General features: G+C 36.8%; 1 protein-coding gene across 16 annotated transcripts in view; it reads right to left on the bottom strand.

Moving 5' to 3' along the window:
• Positions 1–24,492, bottom strand: part of STAU2 (staufen double-stranded RNA binding protein 2) — a 310,752-nt gene that overhangs the window by 123,082 nt on the left and 163,178 nt on the right. For all 16 annotated transcript variants that reach the window (XR_006706573.1, XM_045454902.1, XM_045454900.1 and 13 more), the window contains one exon: positions 1,850–2,157. Coding sequence is in view for 15 of the 16 variants with exons in the window: in XM_045454902.1 (XP_045310858.1) it covers positions 1,850–2,157 (308 nt within the window). In the remaining variant the exon portion in view is untranslated. The remainder of the gene's footprint in view (positions 1–1,849; positions 2,158–24,492) is intronic.

The following is a 24,492-nucleotide window of genomic DNA, read 5'->3' as shown; positions in this document are numbered from 1 at the left end:
ATTGGTATGTAAAAATCACAGTACACAAATTTGGAAATGTTTAACTTGTCATAAATAAGAGTATATCATCTTAGCATAAGCTTTATAAAGAGGTCTGAGCAGTCAGCCCAATAATAAGGGAAACAGACTCTCCATTTTGACTAAAGTAATTATAAAATTATAATTGTTATCATTACCAAGAATTAACAAATAAATACAAATAAAAAAATTTAAGTAGTTTTTCTGGCAGCAAAATTACATCTACCATAATAACATCTCCAAGCAAAAAAATCAATTCAGAGCTTGAATGTATTTTGTGCTTGTTTCTATAAAAATGCAGTGTTATTCTCAGACATTTCTAAATGACTAGGTTTGTAAATAAGCAGTGAATTTCTTTTCATCACAGTTTATTTCTAGTTCATTGTGTGCAGATTATAGATAGAACTAAGAATTATTAGCTTTTCTCCAGTATTTTAACTATATGAATCAAGGTCTTTTTATTTTAAACAGTGATTTATTGTCATTCTTAAGGTAAACAACAAAAACAAATTCTAAAATTTTTTAACTTTAAATCAAGTGTTTAAAATTTCAGACGACAGAGCCAATAAGTGATAACAGCTTCTTCAATTCATATTAATAGTCTGATTAAAAACACTAACGATTACCTGGCAATAGATTTGAAAGAATCGGGTTTCTGTGAAGGCAAACAAACAAACAAACAAACAAACAAACAAAAACCATGCAAAATACCTGCCAAAACACAAGATCTTCTTTCTGATTTCATATCTAAACTGGTAAAATTTTTATAAATACATGATCATTCTACACAATACAGATCTTCTAGAGCATTTCTAAAGGAAATTACAGTTTTTGGTCTTAGGGAATAAGACTAAGATGGAAAAGGGGATGAGAACAGTGAGATCTGAGGGTGCAGTACACTCTTTCTACGCACAAGCACACGGCTGTTCATCCAGTCAAGTCAGCAGTTACAGTTCAGTACATGATTTTCAAGGCAACTAAGAAATCAGAACATAGGTATTTCCTCTTCCTAGAGTTAACAATTCTTTTAAAAGCTCTATCCACAAAGGACTGCTGGGTTTTTTTCCTAAGGGAACAAAGAATAGGGGAAAAAATTCCCATTCCCAAATTCATATACACAAGTTCAGTGAGCTGTGAGCTAGAGTTAGACTAACCAGTAAAACAGAATTATTAGTACCGAGGCAGGTCCTACCCTACACGGTTCAAAACGTGATCCACTAAAACAAATACATGTTTTTATGCTTCAAACAACTAGAAAGCATGTCCTTATTGTTCTAATACCATGTTTAATTGACTCCTAAGATAACAGAGTTCTAGGATGTTGTACCTTAACGGTATACCTGAATCATTACTAGCAATAGAATGCCGACTTCAAAACTGCTATGGAAATAAAATCATCATTAGAAAACCTCAGCCTTATTGTAAATGAGGGAGAACTTAGTGCTAAATACTAACACCAAATGTATGAAAGGCAGAATTTTTGTTTGTGGAAGACAGAGTGAGAAGATAGATGCACCCAATCAAGACCAACTGGAAGACAGAACAGAGAATTAAAAATGTTAAAAAAAAAAAAAAAAAAATAGGAAGAAGAAGAAAAACGGAGGAGAGCCAGGAAGCAAAAGATGAATGGATAGAATGAAAAAAAAAAAAAAAAATGAGGCACGTGCATAGGGCTCTCTTTTTTCTGACCTCTGTGTTCCTGATACTTTACAATGTAAGTGGCATATAGATCACACTAGCAGGCAAGAATGAGCTTTCTGATGGATAGAGATGAAGGATTTGGGGCTAATGAATTTTTTTTCTTGTTTTTGTTTTTGCTTGTAATTCATACCTGAAAGCCTTGAATCCTTGCTAAATATTCCAGTTGTTTTGAAGGTTGTACTGGAGAACAAGGGGGAGTAGGAGAACTTCCTTTTAAACCTATGGCTTCAGCTGTAGGAGACGTTCCATTCATTAGGAGTTCCCTGGCAATGGTAGCTGAACTATTCGATGTGGGAGATATACTGAAGAAAGAGCTTGAGGGTTGGTTCATATCTTTGGGTGACAAATAGCCTAGAGTAGTGCCAGAGATTACTTTGTGGCGGCTGGCTTCCATCTCTTGATAAACATCAGGAGACAAATGAAGAATTCCTTTTGGAGCTATAAATAAAACGAAGGAACAGTGTTACTACACTTAAAATAATTAACATAAAAATAAAATAGTTAACTTAATGCTTTTACTTGGTTTAGTAACCAAGTAGTAAGAAACACTGTCAATCAAGCATCTTCCTCGTACCTGCAGAGGCAGAGGCAGCCTCCGTTTAGAGATGAATAATATATAGTTCAATATTCCTAAAATCAGAAGTTTAAAAAGATTAGGAATGTGCTCGGTCTTCAACGTGCAATTTAATTTTTTATGATCTCATAGAGACATGAACCTCTAACATACACAGCAACTGAGAGACAGTAGGTAAAATGAGGGCTGGGATCAGTCCAAATCATCGGAGGTACAAACTCATAGACCTGATGGCCTCCGGGTGCGGTTCCTCTTCACGAGGGTGTCCCACAGACAACTCTCACTCATGAACATTTCAAAGAGTGACAGAGTGCCTTCTTCCCAACACTGGCACACTGTCCTATCTTGCAAATCTCATTATGATACCACCATCTATCTGTTCGGTTGTCCAACCTAGACTCCTGGCTTTGCCTCACCCAGTAACAAGTAGTCACCATATTCAGTCTAGAATCTGTCCCTTCATCATCAAGTGCATTAGTTCATGCCAGACGGTGGACAGGTTCTGATACCAAAAGGAGTGAGCCTGGGGCTATGTTATCAGTTGGTGGGGTTGTAAACATATAAATAGAAGCACTTTCCTCTGACCACCATTTATCTCAGAGATGTTTCAAACTGCATTTCACACTGCTTGTTCTAATGTCTTTGGATCAGATATTAGCAAATCACAAATCATGCTATCTTATAAAATTACTGAGAAATCACCACTTCTGGAGAATGTGTTCTGACAGATAAAACCTAATTACCATGCTCTTGCCTGCCTCTCTCTCCTCTCTCTCTCTCTCTCTCTCTCCAACCATTAACCTTCTGATTCAAGCCTTCAATGTTTCTCACCTGAACTACTGTAACAATCACTAAAAGGTTTCACTGATACTAGTGTCTATTTCCCCAAATGTCTATAACATAGTCCCAAATAGAAGTGTTCTATGATAAATAAATCTGGGAAATAATGTAAATTATATCACACACACACATACCTACCTTTTGGAGGATTAAAAATGCATATTAGCATAGTAAAGACTGAGAAGTCCAAAAGAATAAAAATCTATTCAACTTGGTTTTACCCAGGACTTCCCAAATTTATTTTATATCTAAGTTTTTTTTTTAATTTAGATTTTAATTCCAGTATAGTTAACATACAGTGTTATATTAATTTCAGGAGTCCAATATAGTGGTTCAAAAATTCCAAATCCCAGTTTTTTACATAACATTGATAACAACTAACACTTTGAAAAATGCTAAGGCTAGTGATTTTCTTACATAAACATCTTTTCTGGCTTCCCATCACTATGCTATAAAATCCAAATTCCTTGGGATGCCATATTAATCCCTTAATTATCTGGCTCCTCCTTACATTTCTATCCTCATCTAAATTCTTCATAAAGATCTCATGCTCCAGTCATGCAGATATATTCACACTTCTTCCAACACTCCATGCTACTTGATCCCATCACATCTTTATTTCTACTGTTCAGTTATACACGTGCGTGTACACACACATAGTTAAGCTTCTATTGCTAGGTTCTAGGTGCTGTGCTAACCAATACTGTCCTGACCTCCAGTGAGGCTCATTCTGTTGGCAGAGGAAAATGAAAAGGGCTAATATGTGGCAGGTGGCTCAGAAGAAATGAATCTAGAGAGCAGTGGGATGAGAAAGGTTAAGCACTAGGAGCTCAGGAAAGGCTTCTCGAACATGCCTGAACATGCTGAAATCTGACAGCAGATTTCAAGGGATAAGGAGAATAAAGCTGAGGAGGAAGAAAACTAAAGGCAGACAGACAAAGGCAGGGACCGGCCGAATGCGTGTGCCAGGAAACCTCAGGCATTTCCTTACCACTAGGGCATGAAGAGGGAGGTGGGAACTGCAAAAGGTAAAAAATGGAGGTAGGGAGGGCCAAACTCCAAGGACTTTATCCTGATAACATCAAAACAAAGAAGTTATTTTATAAAATAATTTATAGCTCAAATTCATATATCAGTCCAATTTTATGGATTGATTTTATGCTTCTGTGTTAGTTTTATAATCAGGAAAAAATTTCAAATAAAATTTTTTAAAGAAAATATGCGTCAAGGCACTTGGGTGGCTCAGTCAGTAAAGCATCTGACTCTTGATTTCAGCTCAGGTCATGATCTCACGGTCTGTGAATTTGAGCCCCATGTCAGGCTCTGTGCTGACTGCATGGAGCCTACTTGGGATTCTCTCTCCCTCTCTCTCTGCTCCTTCTTCACTTGTGCGGAGATGTGCTCTCTCCCTCTCTTCCTCTCTCTCTCTCTCTCTCTCAAAATAAATAAATAAACTTAAAAAATATATGCACTGGAAAAAATACAGATAAATCTCACTAAACAGAGGACTATTTTTAACATTTTGCTTTAAAGATACAGTTTTAACATTTTTTATATGAACTCTTTTTTGTTGTTGAGGTGAAAAAATGTGCTAAAACACAGGAATACCATATGATCCTGTTGTTTATAAAACAATAGACTTTTACTACTAATATTAAAGCATAATATTTAATTATACAAACTATTACCTTAAACAAGCCCATATTGTTGGACATCTAACTTGTTTCCAAATTTTTGTAACTGTAAACAACATAGTGATAAACATTTTTGTTTTTAAATCCTTGTTTATAAGAAAATTTATTTCTTTAAGTTAGAAACAGAATTGCTAGTTTGAACAACATGCATTTTAGGTGTTTTTTGACGCTAACAATTTGCTCCAAATTGGCACAGCTCCACAAAAGTTATAACAATTTCACATTCCTATATTCATAAATGAAAGTACCTTTTTCCCCTATTTTGGTATTGGATATTATTATTATTAAAACATCTTTGCGCCTCTGCTTTCTGTTAGTGTAGAAAAGGGAGAAGATCTTTAAATAATATCCAATACCAAAATAAGAACCTCACTTCTGGGGAGGTGAGAGGAGCTAAAGATTTGAGTTCAAGCACCAACGGTCAATGATTTAATCAATCATGTCTATGTAATGGAACCTCCATAAAAAGCCCCCAAATGATGAAGCTCGGAGACCTCCTGAGTTTCAAACATATTGACATGCTGGGAGGTTTGGTGCATCCCGATGCCAACTGCTGTGGTCCAGACCCTTCTAACTGTTCACGTTATATCCTTTATAATAAACCAGTGATAGTAAATAAAATATCTTCCTGAGTTCTGTAAGTCATTCTAGCACATGATCAAACTTGAGGAAGGGGTCGAGGGAACCCCCTAAATTTATAGCCTGTTGGCCAGAAGTACAGGTGGCAGCAAAGGACTTGTGCCTGGCATCTGAAGTGGGGCAGTCTTGTGCGACAGTGTCCTTATCTGTGGGAGTCTACTTTCCATTCTGGGTAGTGTCAGAATTGAGTGGAACTGTCGGACACCCAACTGGTTTCTGGAAAATTGGAGAATTGGTTGGTATGGGGAAAAAGATCCCCATATATTTGGTGTCAGAAGTGCTGTAAGTAAAAACAGGTCATATGTCAAAAGTGATCAAACTGAATACCTTATGTGCAGCTTATTATACTTCAATTATACCTCAATAAAGTTGTAAAAATATTTACCAATTTGATAAATGAAATGTCTTATTGGTTTTTGTTTTTTCACTAGCTGCATAAATACCACATGTAACTCTTATTTGAAGAATAATTTAAATGTTATGACTCTAAATTCGACACTCAATTTAAGAAATCAAGAAACTAACAGCATTACTTCAGTATTGTTATTATACAGCAGTAACGGGCTTGCCAATAACAATATTATAAAGCAACAAAAATGCTCTCTCAACACTCAAGAGAGGCATTACCTCACAGTATAAGAACTCACGCAGGGTTCAGACTCCCTTATTCTACAGTAAAGCCTGCATTGACTTTTCTTCACGAATAAAGAAGATTCCTTTCTACAGAGCTCAACTAGTAGAATAGTTGTTGAAAGAGTATAAAGACACATGTGGATTTCTGCAGTCAACCACTGAATGATTTTCAACTTGAATATTAGTAACGGAGTAAATGCACTGGTCACAATTCGTTTAGGTTCTTCCTGTTGTAAATTTAAGTAGCTTTTCAGAAGGGTAAAGATTCTGAAAGTAGAATCAAAGTGTAATTTAGGCTACAAATACTTAAGGACTCTAACTTATTTTGCCAATTAGGCCTCCTGGAAACCTATAACAATTTATACTTCCAAATATTTTTTTTAATGTTTATTTATTTTTGAGGGGGGGGGGGGAGGAGGGGCAGAGAAAGAGAGACATACACAGAATCGGAAGCAGGCTCCAGGCTCCCAGCTGTTAGCACAGAACGCTGTGTGGGCTCACAAGCCGTGAGATCATGACCCAAGCAGAAGTCGACTGCTTAACCAACTGAGCCACACAGGTTCCCCAACAATCTATACTTCTATTAGCATTGTGTAACTAAACCTGATTTCTCATCCTTCTGTTGAAACAGGCTTTAGTTATTCTAAATAATTATTGACACTATAATATTTCACTGTTACATTAATTTACATTTGATTACTATGCAGGATAAACTTCTTCTCATGTAACCACCTAGGCTTGTGCCTTATTTCCTGTTAGTTTGGACCTCAGTTTTGCTCATGGACTTCAAATGTATTTCCCTTGCTCAAGCCTGCTATATCCTATTATATTCATGCTCTTAGGATGTCCTGAACCCATTCTCCCATCATCTGTCTTTTGTCCTAGATTTTGCCTCCCATCTTCATACTATCAGTTTGTAACCATTGCACACAGCTACCTTGTAGATACAACACTGGTATTATGCTAGCACTTTACATTAATTATCTCATTTAGCTCCCCATAATAACCATATGAAATGGGCATTTTTATTACTCTAGCTCCATCCAAGTGGTTGCAAAGGCAAGATTTCATTCTTTTTGATGGCTGAGTAATATTTCAGTGTGTGTGTGTGTGTGTGTGTGTGTGTGTGTGTGTGCGCGCACACACACACACACACACACATCTTCTTTATCCATTCATCAGTTGATGGACATGTGGGCTCTTTCCATAGTTTGGCTATTGTTGATAGTGCTGCTATAAACATGGAGGTGCATGTGCCCCTTTGAATCTGTATTTTTTTACCATTGGATAAATACCTAGTAATACAATTGCTGGGTCATAAGGTAGTTCTACTTTTAACTTTTTGAGGAACCTTCACACTGTTTTCCAAAGTAGCTGTACCGGTATACATTCCCACCAACAGTGTAAGAGGGCTCCCCTTTACCTCCCCTTCATCCTCACCAACATCTGTAGCTTCCTGTGTTGGTAATTTTAGGCATTCTGACAGGTGTGAGGTGGTATCTCATTGTGGTGTTGACTTGTATTTCCCTGATGATGAGTGATACTAAGCTTCTTTTCCTGTGCCTGTTAGCCATCTGGATGTCTTCTTTGGAAAATGTTTATTCCTGTCTTCTGCCCATTTCTCAACTGGATTATTTGGTTTTGGGTGTTGAGTTTGAGAAGTTCTTTATAGATTTTGGATACTAATGCTTTATCAGATATGTCACTTGCAAGTATCTTCTCCCATTCTGGAGGCTGCCTTTTAGTTTTGTTGACCGTTTCCTTAACTGTGTAGATGAAACAGTTTTATCTTGATTAAGTCCTAATAGTTCATGTTTACTTTTGTTTCCTGTGTCAAACAGGATTTTAAAAGCCCAAACTTGCCAGGGACTGGGACATCTTACAAAATGAGGAATGCCAGACCATCATGAACATTTTACATGTTTTTCCCCTTGGGTTTGTGCTTCTTTCAAATGTGTATGTGAACCCTCTGGTTCGTGCAAAACCTCCTGGAACATCTTTATGGAGCTTCAGTCTTTACCAGAAGAGTTGTAGAGGACATTTTGAATCAAGATCTCTTAAAGGATTTTATCATATGTGCAGATAAGCAAACTCAGGAGAACCTTGCCTTTCAATGTTCAGTAATGTCCTCTTTGAGAAAGGCTGAAGAACATAAATGTCACTGAGTAGTAGTTGGTATCAGGGCATCAGAACAACAGGGCAAGTCAATGCAGTAAGAAGGATAATGTCACTAGACTGATGCAAATGGTTAATGCCAGTCTATATGGAAGGATTTCTCTGCAAGTCCATGGAATGAGTGCACAGCTGCTTCTTAGTAAAATAAATTTGTCACTTTTTATACCAAAGCTTTTAATTTTTTGAATTTTTGTCACAAAACTGTTGGAGTAAATATTTCTTTTTAACATTTTATTTTTTGAGAGACAGAAACAGAGCACAAGCAAGGTAGGGGCAGAGAGAGAGGAAGACAAAGAATCCAAAGCCAAGCTCCAGGCTCTGAGCTGTCAGCACAGAGCCCAATGTGGGGCTCGAACCCATGTACACGAGATCATGACCTGAGCTGAAGCTGGACGCTTGACCTGAGCCACCCAGGGGCCCCTAAATGTTTTTTAGTAAATACTAAAAAAATACCTAATAATACTCAGGTCTCCTTCTGTCACAGTAAGTTTTGCATAACAAAAAAAATTAATAATTCACATAGGGATAAAAATACTTGTTTGTAAGTGAGAGAAGGACCAGAATGGTGGGGTGGCAATTTCCTCTGATTGAAATATAGACTCTGCTTCTACTTAGTTACTATCATGGACGATTCACCAAATTTTAATAAGAAAGTAAATTATTTGTGCATATTTTGAAAGCTGATGCCTCAGATTTTTATTTCTTCTCTGATGAGAAAGAATATTTTGTTGATTGCTATCTCAGAAAACAGGCATGCTTCCTGATTAGCATCAATTATCTTAAAACAGCCCTCAACTTTTTGAATTGGTTATCTGAAAAGTTACTTGGTTGCTACTGGCAAAACTGATGCCTAATGAGTTTTTCTTTTTTTAAAAATCTTTTGTCCAAAGATTCAAGTGGCAGCCAAAGATTCAAGCGGCAGAGTCAAGCGTATGGCTGATTTTCCTGCTGATAAACATAAAGTCTGCCTTTGTAGCATTTGCTACTCACTAACTTTCCCTTGTGTGTCTTAATGATGGTAATATCTCTTAACATCATTCTGATCCACTCAATACACTTTATCTTTAAAGTTTCAGAAACAAATTGTTATTTTAAAAAAATCTTAAAAACTAGGAAACAGACTACTGTTTCAAAACAGGAAATTTGAGAAAAGCATGAGCAACATGATTTATCAGGCTTACAGTGATTTTTCACCTCTATGAAAATTCATGAAATCTAAGGAAGGTCTATAGTCTAGTTCATTGTATTGTACCCATGTCAATTTCCTGGTTTTGTGAATGTCCTGTAATTATATAAAATGTCACTATTGGGAGAAACCGAGTGATGGGCACATGCAAACCCTCTGCACTACTTTTACAACTTGTTAAATTACAATTACATGAAAGCACTGCTATGTTTCTCTGGGCCTCTCCCTCAGTACAGAGGCCCCAGAAGAAGGTGCCGCTGAGGCAAGAAGGACAGTGGCACTAGCACTGGATATGGCCCCAAGAGTAAGCAGGGCTGGCATTGGCAGTGCCTATGCCTTGGGGTCTGCAGCTTTGCCCCTGCCTCTGCCTGATGCACCGTCCCTGGTTTCCTAGGCTCTGGCTTAGGGCTGGTACTCTTTCTTTCCCAGGTAAGCTCAGGGCTATTTATTAGATGAGTGCACATGTAGCCCAAGAAGGAACCAATGGAGGGGCGCCTGGGTGGCTCAGTCGGTTAAGTGTCCGACTTCGGCTCAGGTCATGATCTCACGGTCCGTGAGTTCGAGCCCCGCGTCGGGCTCTGTGCTGCCAACTCAGAGCCTGGAGCCTGTTTCAGATTCTGTGTCTCCCTCTCTCTGACCCTCCCCCATTCATGCTCTGTCTCTCTCTGTCTCAAAAATAAATAAACATTAAAAAAAAAAAATTAAAAAAAAAAAAAAAAAAAGAAGGAACCAATGGAACCACCATGGCCATCTTCCTGGAGTGCAGATATGAATAGCCAATCCATCTTCTCATGATCTTTGGCAAGGAGCCTGACTGGATCTTAGAAATCTCCCACTTTCTGCTGCCCTGTCACTGAGATACAATGGAATAGGATGGTATTTTTAGGGGACCCCACCTCTCCCTTTCCAAACAGCTCAGTATCAACCTGTCTTCCAGCTGAGGCTCAATCAAGGTCCTTAGTTCTAACTTTTAAGTCAAATATAAGCTATTTAGATAGAGACAAGAATCAATTAATACAAAATTAGAAAAAAATTCTCCTGAAAATCAAACTAAAAAGGGAAAATGTTGGCTAAAAGCAATACAATGAAAAAAATCAAATAAACAGGTAAAGAATTTGTTACAAGTTTCTTTTTTTTTAAAACATTTTTTTTTTTATATTTATTTTTGAGAGAGAGAGAGAGAGGGACACAGCATGAGTGGGAGAGGAGCAGACAGAGGAGACACAGAATTCAAAGCAGGCTCAAGGCTCTGAACTGTCAGCAGAGCTTGACATGGGGCTCGAACCCACAAACAGTGAGATCATGACCTTAGCTGAAGTCTGACGCTTAACCGACTGAGCCACCCAGGCGCCCCTAGAAGTTTCTTTTTTAAGGTCAGTTTAAGAATCATTTTGGAAGGTAAAGCTCCCAATTAGCAAAAATTTGATCACATTTCACATTGCAGATGAGACTAAAGCTGTTCTGGATTAAAGAAACAGCTACATTGAAAAAGGAGTCATTATTGAACAAATGAACAAAATGATGTATTTTAATGTGCTCAAAAAGTATACCTTAAATCAGTGGTTAAAAACTAACCCTGTTCTTGCCCTTAGAGTTGGACAGCACTAATTTTTTAATTTGTGCATTTTATTGGTCTTTTTTCTTCTTTTGGCGGTGGGGGGGGGGGGAGCTACATTTAACATGATATATGTGAAATTATTAGTTTGGTGAATGTTTATGAATTAAATTACCAACAGAACTTTTTGGCATGATATGAAAGTCTTCTGGAGAGCACAGTACCAAGAGGGAAAAGTGCCAGCCCTGATCCACAACAGGTGCAACCCCAGGGCAGAGGCCTGACCGGAAGGGTCATGACACAGCACCCTGCGCACCTAAAAGAGACTGTGCCTTCATTATTTCAGCTGTGCGATGGGGAGGAGGGGAACCACAAAATGGTAAATGATAAATTTTCTTTAAAAAGCTAAAAGTAATAATAGCAACAAAAGGAGTTTTTTGAAATTTTTGTTAAAACAAAAAAATTTTTATTTTTTGAAACAAAAACATTGTTTGAAAAAAATTCAAATGAACTGGGAAATGCCTTTGGAAAGTTTGTTCCACTGTACATATGTACACTATCTTAGCCAAGAAAAGGGGTTAGTCAAGAGTTTTCAAAACCAAGGGCTGAACAGTTGTTTTTTCTTTAAAAAAGAAAACTTGAAAGTATATAATGACAAAGGATAAGGACGTGAGTATCATGAATAAATTCACGATTCACCTTAATAATAAACAAAGTCTCAGCTGGCTTATATAGAACAAATCTGTTCTGTTCAAAAAAGACAGAACCATGAACATTTCTACCAAGTGAGACAAAACTGGTACAGTAAAAATGAAGTTTGAGAGCAGCTTGTGAACATAATGAGCCATGTTCAATTATGCATTTATTTAAATGGGGTTAAAATGTTTCTGACAAAATAAAGACCATTAGTTTTTTTCTTCACAGAAAAAATCCATTAATGACTACTTACCAAAAACTGTAAAAATCAAAACAAAAAACAAAAAAACAAACCCTGAAAAATGCATTATGTAAGCCTGCCATATGACACAAATGACCAGTCTCTCAGGAGGAAGAAACACACACTGAAATGGCTGCTGCAGCAGCCCCTAACATTGCACTCACTATTCCCCTGCTAGCATCCCAAGCATCTGTTCCAGAGAGCTCATAAAACAAGAATAAGCATAGGTAACATTCATATAGACCTTACTAGACAGCAGGCTTTGCATAGATTAGCTCAGTAATCCTCACAATAACGCTCTGACACAGGAATTATGATTTTGTCCATTTTCCAGTTGAAGGCCCTGAGGCTCAGAGAGGTCATGGTGACCTCTCAAAGTTACAGATGGTAAGCAGCAAGGCTTGGGACTGCAACTCGGCATCTGGCTTTTGGGGTTAGCACATGTAACTACCCTTCAATCTGTAAAATAAACAAATATGAAAACAAAAACTCTTATTCTTTGCATCTGTACGTTTAATTTCTATGGAAATGAGTCTTGAAATATTCTAACACCAGCACAGAGAAAAGAAAGTGTCAAGATATTGAACTTAATATGAGGTGTCTCCCGGTTTTCATTTCAAACCTATTTTCTAGGCTCAATGAACCAGAGTGTCTCTCAAGTAGCATGATAGAAAAGCTAGAAATAGGAGCCAGGCAGAAATCACTTTTAAAAAAAAGAAAAAGATTTGCATTGTGAAACCACCCTTTGGGAAGACGTGTAAAAATAACGTGCTCAGTCAGCATCATAATTTTATTTGTTGTGAGAAAGTAACTTCAAGTATTAGTTTAACATAACAGAAAAAGTGTAGCTTTAGGATGAAAGAACTTAATCCACATAACTCTTTTAATTCTCCTTATATGATATATATTCTGATTTAATAATCTATTCCAAATTAGTCTATGTATTACTCAGAAAGTTATGACTAATTCCACAATACTATAAATAAAAATGAACTGATTAGAACAATATAAATATTTAAAAAAAATTTTTTTTAATGTTTATTCATTTTTGAGAGACAGAGAGAGACAGAGCATGAGTGGGGTAGGGGCAGAGAGAGGGGGACACAGAATCTGAAACAGGCTCCAGGCTCTGAGCTGTCAGCACAGAGCCCGACACGGGGCTTGAACTCACAAACAGCGAGATCCTGACCTGAGCTGAAGTCAGACGCTCAACTGACTGAGCCACCCAGGCACCCCAGAACAATATAAATATTAAGTAATGTATCTAATGTTAAAAATCTCCTTGCAAAAATAACAAACTCATTTTTAAGACGAGGAAAGAAACAGTCTAGTAAGACAGAAAACTCATACAAAAACTACTTACTTCAGCCAAGCACACACACAAAAAACTGTTTTCCTATTCTCACCTATAACACCAAAGGCCAAGTTGGGAGCCTACGCTTTTACCGCCATCAAGCTATATAATAAGACTCCCCATCACCTCCACTGTGATGGTACTGGAGAAGCCTAGTAGGAATCTGGGACTTTGACCTCATCCTATAGTATCAATGGAGATCACAGAAAGCCTGGACATCTACCCTACCCCTACCCAGCAGTAATGAGAAGCCCTTTCCCCTCCCTGTTAGAGTGTTGCCTGGAGAGGAACATTGGAGAGTCAGGATTTTAATCATCACCTAGCAGTGAAAAGGTTATCTCCATTGTGGTATCAATGAAGACTATGTGCAGCCAGAATTCCCATTCTATCCAGTAATAATGAAGAGTCCTCCACCCTGGGTTATCATTGGAGGTAGAATAGAGAAACTGGACTTGTATTAGCAACTAACAGTAACAAGGTGGCACCCCTACTCCACAGGCCAAGTGGTATCACTGAAAAAACAAAACAAAACACCAAAAAAAAAAAACACCCCAAAATGGAAACAGAAGGTGTACAAAATACCCAGTCTCATAGTATACTAAGAAAATATACAGTTTTCAATAAAAAATTTCAAATCATATTAAGAAACATGAAGACCTCAAACTGAATGAAAAAACATCAAAAGATGCCAATACTGAGAGGACAGAGATTTTTAAAAAATCAACAACAATGTTAAAGCAGCTATGATAAAAATGCTTCAATTAAGCAAGCAAAAACATGCTTGAAACAACTGCAAAATAGAAAGCTTTAGCAAATAGAAAGTCTCAGCAAATAAATGGAAGGTAAAAAGAAAAACAAAATGGTAATTTTGGAACTAAAATACACATTAATTGAAATAAAAATCTCAGTGGGTGGTTTCAACAGCAGAATGAACAGAGGAAAGAATTAGTGAAGCGGAAGTTGAAAAAAAGATATAAATTACCTCATATGAACAAGAGAGGGGAAAAAAAGACTAGAAATAAAATGAAGAACACCTCAGGGATCAGTGAAACTACAACAAAAGAACTAAAATTTGTGCTGCTGGTGTTCCAGAAGGAAAGGAGAAAGAAGGTGGGTCTAAAAAAGTACTGAAGTATAAATAATGGCTGAAAATGCCCCAAATGGCAAAAGACATAAACTATACACATTCAAAATGTTGTGTGAACCCAGAGCAGGATAAATATAAAGAAATCCACAACAAAACACATCATAATTAAACTTCCAAAAACTGAATAAAAAGAAAAAGAATCTTGAAAGTTAGAGAAAAAGCAAAACTTAACCTCAGGGGAAAAACAATTTAAATGACAGTGGATTCTCATCCCAAACCATGGGTGTCAAAAGGAAATAGCACAATATTTATCAAGTGCTAGGGGGAAGATGGGTGGAAGTATTGTCAACCCAGAATCCTATACCCAGCAAAAATATACTTTAGGAATGAAGGGGAAAGTGAAGCATTCTCAGATATAGGAAAACTAAGATGATTTTTACCAGTAAACCCATGCTACAAGAATGGATACACCGAGACCTTTAGCAGAAAGGAAACAAAAAAGAAAGAACTACAGAACAGAAAGAAGGGAAAAAAAACATGGTAAATAAATAATATGGGTAAAAATACTAGAATTTGTTTCTTCGCTGAGGTTTTTTTAAATTATATTTTCCAGACAAAGCAAAAATTATACTAAATGTATAAATTAGTCTAAATGTATATAGAGGAGGGGTCCCTGACTGGCTCAGTCACTAGAGCATGCACCTCTCAATCTCAGGGTCATGGGTTCAAGCTCCACCCTGGGCACTAAGTTTACTAAATAAATACATACACACATACATACATACATACTTACATAAATACATAGAGAGGAAATTCTTAAGACAATTATAAATAAGAAAGGTAAAGGGATAAAAAGAGAGGTAAGATTTCTATACTTCACTCCAAAGTGTAAAATGACAGTATCCATAAACTGACACATTATGAGAGCAAGCACTAAGCACTAAGACAAGCACTAAAATGGCTATATAATGAGATAAACGCAAAGAAAGTCTAGATAATCAAAGTAGAATTCTAAACAGTGACCCAGTAACCCACAGGAGGCAAGAAAAAAACAACAATAGAAAAAAGAAATAAGATGGCAGACATAAACCATAGCATACCAATGATTACATTGAATGTAAATGACCTAAATACATGAGTTAAAAGGAGACTGGCAGAGTAGATTAAAAATTAAGACCCAGCTACATGCTGTCTAAATGAAACTCACTTCAAATATTATGATATAGGCAAGTTAAAACTAAAAGGATAGGGAAAATAAGGCATATCTTATAAATATTAATTAAAAAAAAAACAAGACATTCTATTTCAAATGACATAGGAGATCTATTAACCCACCCACATCAAACAACCATAACTGAAGAGTATTAATGAAAAAAAAAATTTAAGTCTCTAGAAATTGTTCCAAGTACATACAGCAAATAAGACATTTTCCCATTTGGCTGGACTCTGTCCCCAGTTCTTGGGAGGTAGTCTCTAAATCCTTGGAATTTCCTGAGTGACAGGAGTGTCTTTATTATTCATGGGGGACCCTTTGGACCACATCAGGGTTTATGCTAACAAGATGATTCAAGATGGGTGATGGCCATGTCAGAAAGACCAATGATGTGATTAGATAGTTGGAGCTTTGAATCAAATGATATCAGTCAAATTTCTGAGAAAGAGAGAGAGAGTTGGAGACTGGTATCAACCTCATGGCCAATGAATGATTCAATTATGCCTATAAAATGAAAGCTCATAAAAATTCTGGACAACTTTGGAAACTTGAGTGAGTCCCCTCTGGTTGGCAATATTACACATCGTGTGTGTGGGGGGCGGGGGGGAGGTGATGATCCATCCTGACTCATGGGAAAGGGACACTGGAAGCTTTCTGTTTGGGAGCCTCCCAGATCTCACCCTATATGTCTCTTCTTTTGGCTGGTTCTGATTTGTCCTTTTTGCTATAACAATTCCATAATCTTGTATAGGACTTTCCTGGATTCTGTGAGTGATTCTAGTGAATTATTAAATCTAAAGGGTCATGAGAAAATTTGAATTTATGAACAGTTGGTCAGAAGTGAGAGTAGCCTATAAATCCCCTCCTAGCAGCTGGTATCAGAAGTGAGGGCAGTCTTGTAGAGAACCATGCCTTTAAACTGTGACATTTAGCCTAACTCCAGGTTTTGCATCAGAAGTTATTATACATTTAATCAAGAAAATGTAACAAATCTCAGTACGAACAAGAGTCTGTGGCACTGAGCCATGACCCACTTCCTCCCCCCATATGCAGCTAAGAAGATGGGGTGGGGAAGCTCTCTCTCCTCAATCTCCTGTCAAGGAATATGGCATGTCACCAGGAAGGGCAGGCTACCAGAATATCTCATTTCCCCCAGCTCCAAGTTGAAAAATCTAAATTCCTCATATATATGGCCATGAAATCGGGCAATCCTTCTTCCATGCAGCCACCACTCATACAATGAAGGCTCTACACAAGCACAGCAGGTTGACAATACTTGGGAACTGATATGCCTCTCCTCAGCTTGATCATACGAGGCAGGTTCATGTCAGGAAAGGCAAGCCAAGAACAACAGAGAGTACCTTCCCTGCCCAACACTCTGGTCATTTATGAAGCATTCTCAGGGAAGTGACCACTGTCCCCATTCTCACTGGAAAGCAGTGACTCAGAAATTCTGCTCAGGGGGTGAGGTAGTCCATAAGAACAGAGCTTTAAAGCTCCCCCAAAGGAAATTAGTTTGTTTGAAATGGATTGTGGGTAAGTTTAAGCCTAAGAGCACTCATGAAACATTGGAGGTTTTAGAGGTTAGCAATTCACAAGAGTCTGCTAATTTCATGAAAACATCAGGAAGCTACACTATAAACCTAACATAGTTTCCCAGATAGAACCAGGAAAAGAGACAGCCAAGAAGAGTGCCGTTGGGGTCAAAACCTGAGATACTGGCTTCAGAAACTATTCTGAAAAGGGATCCAAAGTTAATTGGTTCAGACTGGGTATAATTTATGTCCCAAGAAAACTATAGGGCTATATGACAACAATTAGTGGAAACCAGAAGCTAAGTGTTAAATCAACAGATGCAGAAAACAGAGATTAGAAAGAGGGCAAAATAGAGCCCTACTAAATCCACTATCATCCCATGTGACCATGCACATGCTAAAGACTGCTCTCTCTGAAAGGTGACATCAGGAACTTAATACTGCAAGAGAAACAGACTTCACAAAAATAGTCTAGCTTTTCATTTAATAGGCACGGATGTTTTTGACACCTCTATTCAGTACTAATAAGTGTTAGTAGTTCTAACCAGAGCAATTAGGCAAGAAAAAGAAATAGAAAGCATTCAAATTATAAAGAAGTAAAATTATCTCTGTCCATAGATTGTATGATCTTACATGCAGAAAACATGACAGATTCTACAAACCAACTGTTATATCTAATATGTAAACACAGCAATTAACAGGACATAAAGTCAACACACAAAACTCAGTTGGATTTTTTTTAATTTTATTTTTTATTTTTTAAAATTTACATCCAAATTAGTTAGCATATAGTGCAACAATGATTTCAGGAGTAGATTCCTTAATGCCCTTACCCATTTAGCCCACCCCCCCTCCCACAACCCCTCCAGCAACCCTCAGTTTGTTCTCCATATTTATGAGTCTCTTCTGTTTTGTCTCCCTCCCTGGTTTTATATTATTTTTGTTTCCCTTCCCTTATGTTCATCTGTTTTGTCTCTTAAAGTCCTCATATGAGTGAAGTCATATGATTTTTGTCTTTCTCTGACTGACTCATTTCACTTAGCATAATACCCTCCAGTTCCATGTTGCAAATGGCAAGATTTCATTCTTTTTGATTGCCGAGTAATACTTTATTGTGTGTGTATGTATGTATGTATATATGTGTGTGTATGTATATACATGTATGTATGTATATACACGTGTGTATGTATACATATATGTATATATGTATATTTACATATATATACATATATATGTATGTATATATACACCACATCTTCTTTATCCATTCATCCATCGATGGACATTTGGGCTCTTTCCATACTTTGGCTATTGTTGGTAGTGCTGCTATATACATGCGGGTGCATGTGTCCCTTCGAAACAGCACCCCTGTATTCCTTGGATAAATGCCTAGTAGTGCAATTGCTGGGTCGTAGGGTAGTTCTATTTTTAGTTTTTTGAGGAACCTCCCTACTGTTTTCCAGAGTGGCTGCACCAGCTTGCATTGCCACCAACAATACAAAAGAGATCCTCTTTCTCCACATCCTCGCCAACATCTATTATTGCCTGAGTTGCTAATGTTAGCCATTCTGACAGGTGTAAGGTGGTATCTCATTGTGGTTTTGATTTGTATTCCCTTGATGATGAGTGATGTTGTGCATTTTTTCATGTGTCGGTTGGCCATCTGGATGTCTTCCTTAGAGAAGTGTCTATTTATGTCTTTCGCCCATTTCTTTACCGGATTATTTGTTTTTTTTGGTGTTGAGTTTGATAAGTTCTTTATAGATTTTGGATACTAACTCTTTATCTGATATGTCATTTGCAAATATCTTCTCCCATTCTGTCGGTTGCCTTTTAGTTTTGCTGATTGTTTCCTTGGCTGTGCAGAAGCTTTTTATTTTGATGAGGTCCCAGTTGTTCATTTTTGCTTTTGTTTCCCTTGCCTCTGGAGATGTGTGGAGTAAGAAGTTGCTGCGGCCAAGATCAAAGAGGTTTTTGCCTGCTTTCTCCTCGAGGATTTTGACGGCTTCCTGTGTTACACTGAGGTCTTTCATCTATTTTATTTTTGTGTATGGTGTAAGAAAGTGGCCCAGCTTCATTCTTCTGCATGTCTCTGTCCACTTTTCCCAGCACCACTTGCTGAAGAGACTGTCTTTATTCCATTGGATATTCTTTCCTGCTTTGTCAAAGATTAGTTGGCCATATGTTTGTGGGTCCATTTCTGGGTTCTCTATTCTGTTCCATTGATCTGAGTGTCTGTTCTTGTGCCAGTACCACACTGTCTTGATGATTACAGCTTTGTAGTATAGCTTGACGTCTGGGATTGTGATGCTTCCTGCTTTGGTTTTCTTTTTCAAGATTGCTTTGGCTCTTCGGGGTCTTTTCTGGTTCCATACAAATTTTAGGATTATTTGTTCTAGCTCTGTGAAGAATGTTGGTGTTACTTTGATAGAGATTGCATTGAATATGTAGATTGCTTTGGGTAGTATTGACATTTTAACGATATTTGTTCTTCCTATCCAGGAGCATGGAATCTTTTTCCACATTTTTGTGTCTTCTTCAATTTCTTTCATAAGCTTTCTATTATTTTTCAACTCTTTGGTTAGATTTATTCCTAGGTATTTTATGGTTTTTTTGTGCAACTGTAAATGGGATCGATTCCTTGATTTCTCTTTCTGTTGCTTCATTGTTGGTATATAGGAATGCAACTAATTTCTGTGCATTGATTTTATATCCTGCAACTTTGTTGAATTCATGAATCAGTTCTAGAAGTTTTTTGGTGGAATCTTTTGGGTTCTCCATATAGAATATCATGTCATCTGCGAAGAGTGAAAGTTTGACCTCCTCCTGGCCGATTTGGATGCCTTTTATTTCTTTGTGTTGTCTGCTTGCAGAGGCGAAGACTTCCAATACTATATTGAATAACAGTGGCGAGAGTGGACATCCCTGTCTTGTTCCTGACCTTAGGGGGAAAGCTCTCAGTGTTTGCCCCCCTGTAACTCGGTTGCATTTCTATACACTAACAATAAGATATCTGAAAAGGACTAAGAAAACAATCCATTTACAATAGCATCAAAAAGAATAAAATATTTAGAATTCTCTTAACCAAGGAGGTGAAAATTTGTACACTGGAAATTATAAAACACTGCTCAAAGGATTAAAGATGGAACAAATAAATGAAAAGAAATCCCATGCTCATGGATTGTGAAATTTAGTATTATTACAGTGTCCATACAACCCAAACAATCTAAAGATTTGATGTAATCCTTATCTAAATACCACTAGCATTTTTTAAAGAAAAAAAAAATCCTAAAATTCACATGGAACTACAAAAGACCTAAGAGAGGCAAGTCAGTCTTGAGAAAGAAGAAATAATCTTAAGGAACCATGCTGACTCATTTTGAAACATGACAAAGCTATAGTAATCAAAACACTGAGGTACTGGAATAAAGATAGACATATTGACCAAAGGAACAGAATAGAAAGCCCAGAAATAAATTCACACACATATGGTCACGTGATCTTTGACAATGGTGTCAAGACTACAATGGGGACAAGACAGCCTCTTCAACAAATGGTGTTGGGCAAACTGGATCTCTGTAAGCAAAGGAATGAAATTGGACCCTTATTTTATACCATATACAAAAAAGTCAACTTAAAATGGGTTAAAGATTTAAACATAAGACCCCAAACTACAAAACTCCTAGAAGAAAATTAGGGAGTTTCATAACATTGGTCTAGGCAATGATTTCTCAGATATGATACCAAAAACATAGGCAAAAATAGACCAAATGGGATTATATCAAATGAAAAAGCTTCTGTACAGAAAAGGAAACAATCAATAGAGTGAAAAGGCAACTTATGGAATGGGAGAAAATATCTGCAAACCATTTATCTTATAAGGGAGCAAAACTCAAAATCTATAAAAGATTCCTACAACTCAAAAGCAAAAAGATTAATAATCTGATTTAAAAATGTGCAAAGAAAGGACTTGAACAGACATTTCTCCAAAGAAGGCATACAAATGGTCAACAGGTATATAAAAAGATGCTCGACATCACTAATTATCATGGAAATGCAAAACAAAACCTTAATAAAGCAACACCTCACACCCAGTAGGATGACCATTAAAAAAAAAAAAAGGAAGGAAGTTTTGATAAGGATGTAGAGAAATTTGAACCCCTGTACACTGTTAGTGCAAATGTAAAATAGTGAAGCCACTATGGAAAAACAGTATGGATACCTCAAAAATTATAAAAAGAACTGTCACATGAGAAACAGCAATCACAATTCTGGGTGTTTATGCAAAAGAACTGAAAACGAGATCTTAAAGAGATATTTGCACTTTGTGTTCACTGCAGCTTTACTCACAATAGCAAAGGAGAAATAATCTAATGTCTGTCAGTGGGTGAATGGATAAAGAAGAGTGGTGTATACATATGATAGAATATTACTCAGCTACAAAAAGAAAGAAATCCTGTCATATGTAATAACATGGATAAACACTGAGAACATTATGCTAAGTGATATAAACCAGTCACAGAAAGACAAATACTACATGATTCCACATATATGAGTTATCTAAAGTAGTCAAACTCACAGAAAACAGAAAGTAGAATGGTGGCTGCCAAGGACTGGGAAGAAGGGAAAATGGGGAGTTGCTGCTCAATAAGTACAGAGTTTCAGTCATGCATGATGAAAAAATTCTAGGGATTTGCTGTATAACATTGTGTCTACAGTTAACAATACTACACTATGCATTTAAAAATTTGTTGAAAGGGCAGGTCTCATGTATGTTTTTAACCACAATAAAAAATAAAATTTAATTTAAAAATAGTTAATGTCTTATGTACCAAAAATGAACAAGTGGAATTTTAAGCTAAAAACACAATACCATTTACATTAGCACCCAAAAATGAGATAACTACGTATAAATCTAACAAAATATGTAAAACATCTATATGAAGAAAAGTACAAAACTCTGGTGAACAAAATCAAACTAAATAAATGGAGAGATATCCCATGTTCACAGATAGGAAGACTCAATATTGTCAAGAGGTCAGTTCTTCCCAACTTGACCTATAGATTCCATGCTATCACAATTAAAATCCTAGCAAGTTATTTTATAAGTACTGACAAACTGATTCTAAAGTTTACATGGAGGGGCAAAAGTCCCCAGAATAGCCAACAACACAATATTGAAGGTGAAGAACAAAGTTGGAGGACTGATGCTACCCAACTTCAAGACACTATAAAGCTACAGTAATCATAATGTGGTATTAGTGAAAGAACAAACAGATCAAAGGAACAAAAGAGGGAACCCAGAAATACACACCCATATAGTCACTGACCTTTGGCAAAGCAACAAAGGCAATACAATGGGGCAAAGACAGTCTCTTCAACAAATGATACTGAAATGACTGGACATCCATGAACACAAAAATTAACCTAGACACAGATCTTACGCCTTTCATAAAGCCAGTAGACCCAAATGTAAAATCCAAAACTATAATACTTCGAGAAGAGATTACGGGAGAAAATCTAGATGACCTTGGGTATGGTAATGCCTTTGTAGATGTAACATTAAAACAAGATCCATGAAAAAACAATTGATAAACTAGACTTCATTAAAATTAAAATTTCTATTCTAAAAAAAAAGACAATAATATGAGAATTACAAAGGAAGTCACAGACTGGGAGAAAGTATTTGCAAAAGATACATTTGATAAAGGACTGTTGTCCAAAATACACAAAGAACTCTAAAACCTCAACAATAAGATAACAAACACCACAATTAAAAAGGACCTTAACAGACACCTCACCAAAGAAGATATACAGATGGGAGTGGAGGGGGAGATACATATATAGCAAATAACCATATGAAAAGATGCTCTGCATCATATGTCCCAAAGGAAATGCAAATAAAAATGAGATACTACTACACACCTATTAAAAGAACCAAAATCCAGCACACTGACACCATTGCCAAATGCTGACAAGGACACAGAGTTATAGGAACTCCTATTCATTGCTGGTGCCAATGCAAAAATGGTACAGCCACTCTGGAAGACAGTACTCTTAACCACACAGTCCAGCAATTGTGCTTCTTGATATTTCTTCAAAGGAGTCAGAAACTATGTCTACACAAAAACTTGCACATAGATGTTCATAGCAGCTTTATTTATAATTGCCTAAACTTGGAAGCAACCAAGATGTCCCTCGGTAGGTGAGTGGATAAACGATGATCCATCCAGACAATGGAATACTACTGAGTACTAAAAAGAAATGAGCTATCAAGCCTTGAAAAGACATGAAAGAAGCCTAAATGCTTGTTACTATGTGAAAGAAGCCAATCTTAAAAGAGTATGTATCTATGATTCCAACTGCATGATACCCTGGAAAAGGAAAAACTACAAAAACAATAAAAATACCAGTGGTTGTCAAGATTGGAGGAGAGAGGAAGAGATGAATAGGCAGAGCACAGAGGATTTCTAGGGCTGTGAAAATATTCTGTATGATATTATAATGATGGATATATATACCATCAGACATTTGTCCAAACCTATAAAATGTACAACACCAAGAATGAACCCTAATAAGGTAAACTACAGACTTGAGTGATTATGATATGTCAACACAGATTCACCCTTTGTCAAAACACACACACACACACACACACACACACACACACACACACACAAAATAAACCATTCTGGTGAGTGACGTTGATCATGCAGGAAGCTATGCCTGTGCAGGGATGGGGAATATATGAGAAATCTCTGTACCGTCCTCTCAATTTTGTTGTAAATCTAAAATTGCTTTAAAAAATATTTTTAAAAAATAGCAAATAAAAAAGTCTGACATTTTGTAGTAGCACGAAGTGTAACAAAGAAAAGATAATAGTACAGTCGTAAATGTAAATGTACTAGACTGAAGCCTCCCTATCTGAGTTTGAGTTGTAGCAGCAGATAGCCTTTTTACCTTGCTTTCTTGATCTGTAAAATGAATCAGACTAGAGGAACTTGAAAATCTCTTTCAGCTCTAAAAGCCTATGAATCATCTTAACACAAACCAGAAAGCTTGGAATAAAACAATACACTTGAATAACATCACCCAAAAAGCCTGTTGAGTGTTTTCAAAAATGGACTATTACTAAAGTTTTTTAAGTCTTAAGAAAAATCATGTAATGCAGATGGCTGTTCCATTGTTAAAACAAACATTTCACATGCTTTCTCAGCCATTTTAGTGTTTTTACATGATCCACCCAAATATCAAACTGGTATCTGAAACAATAGTTTGGACATTTTCCATGTTATGAAACATCCTAAATGTTTTTTAAAAAAGATTCTGGTAAATGATATACAAAACATTC

The sequence above is a fragment of the Leopardus geoffroyi genome, chromosome C3 (genome assembly GCF_018350155.1).
Source record: "Leopardus geoffroyi isolate Oge1 chromosome C3, O.geoffroyi_Oge1_pat1.0, whole genome shotgun sequence".
In the NCBI taxonomy this organism is placed as follows: Eukaryota; Metazoa; Chordata; class Mammalia; order Carnivora; family Felidae; genus Leopardus; species Leopardus geoffroyi.
This window is presented reverse-complemented; position numbering and strand designations above follow the sequence as displayed.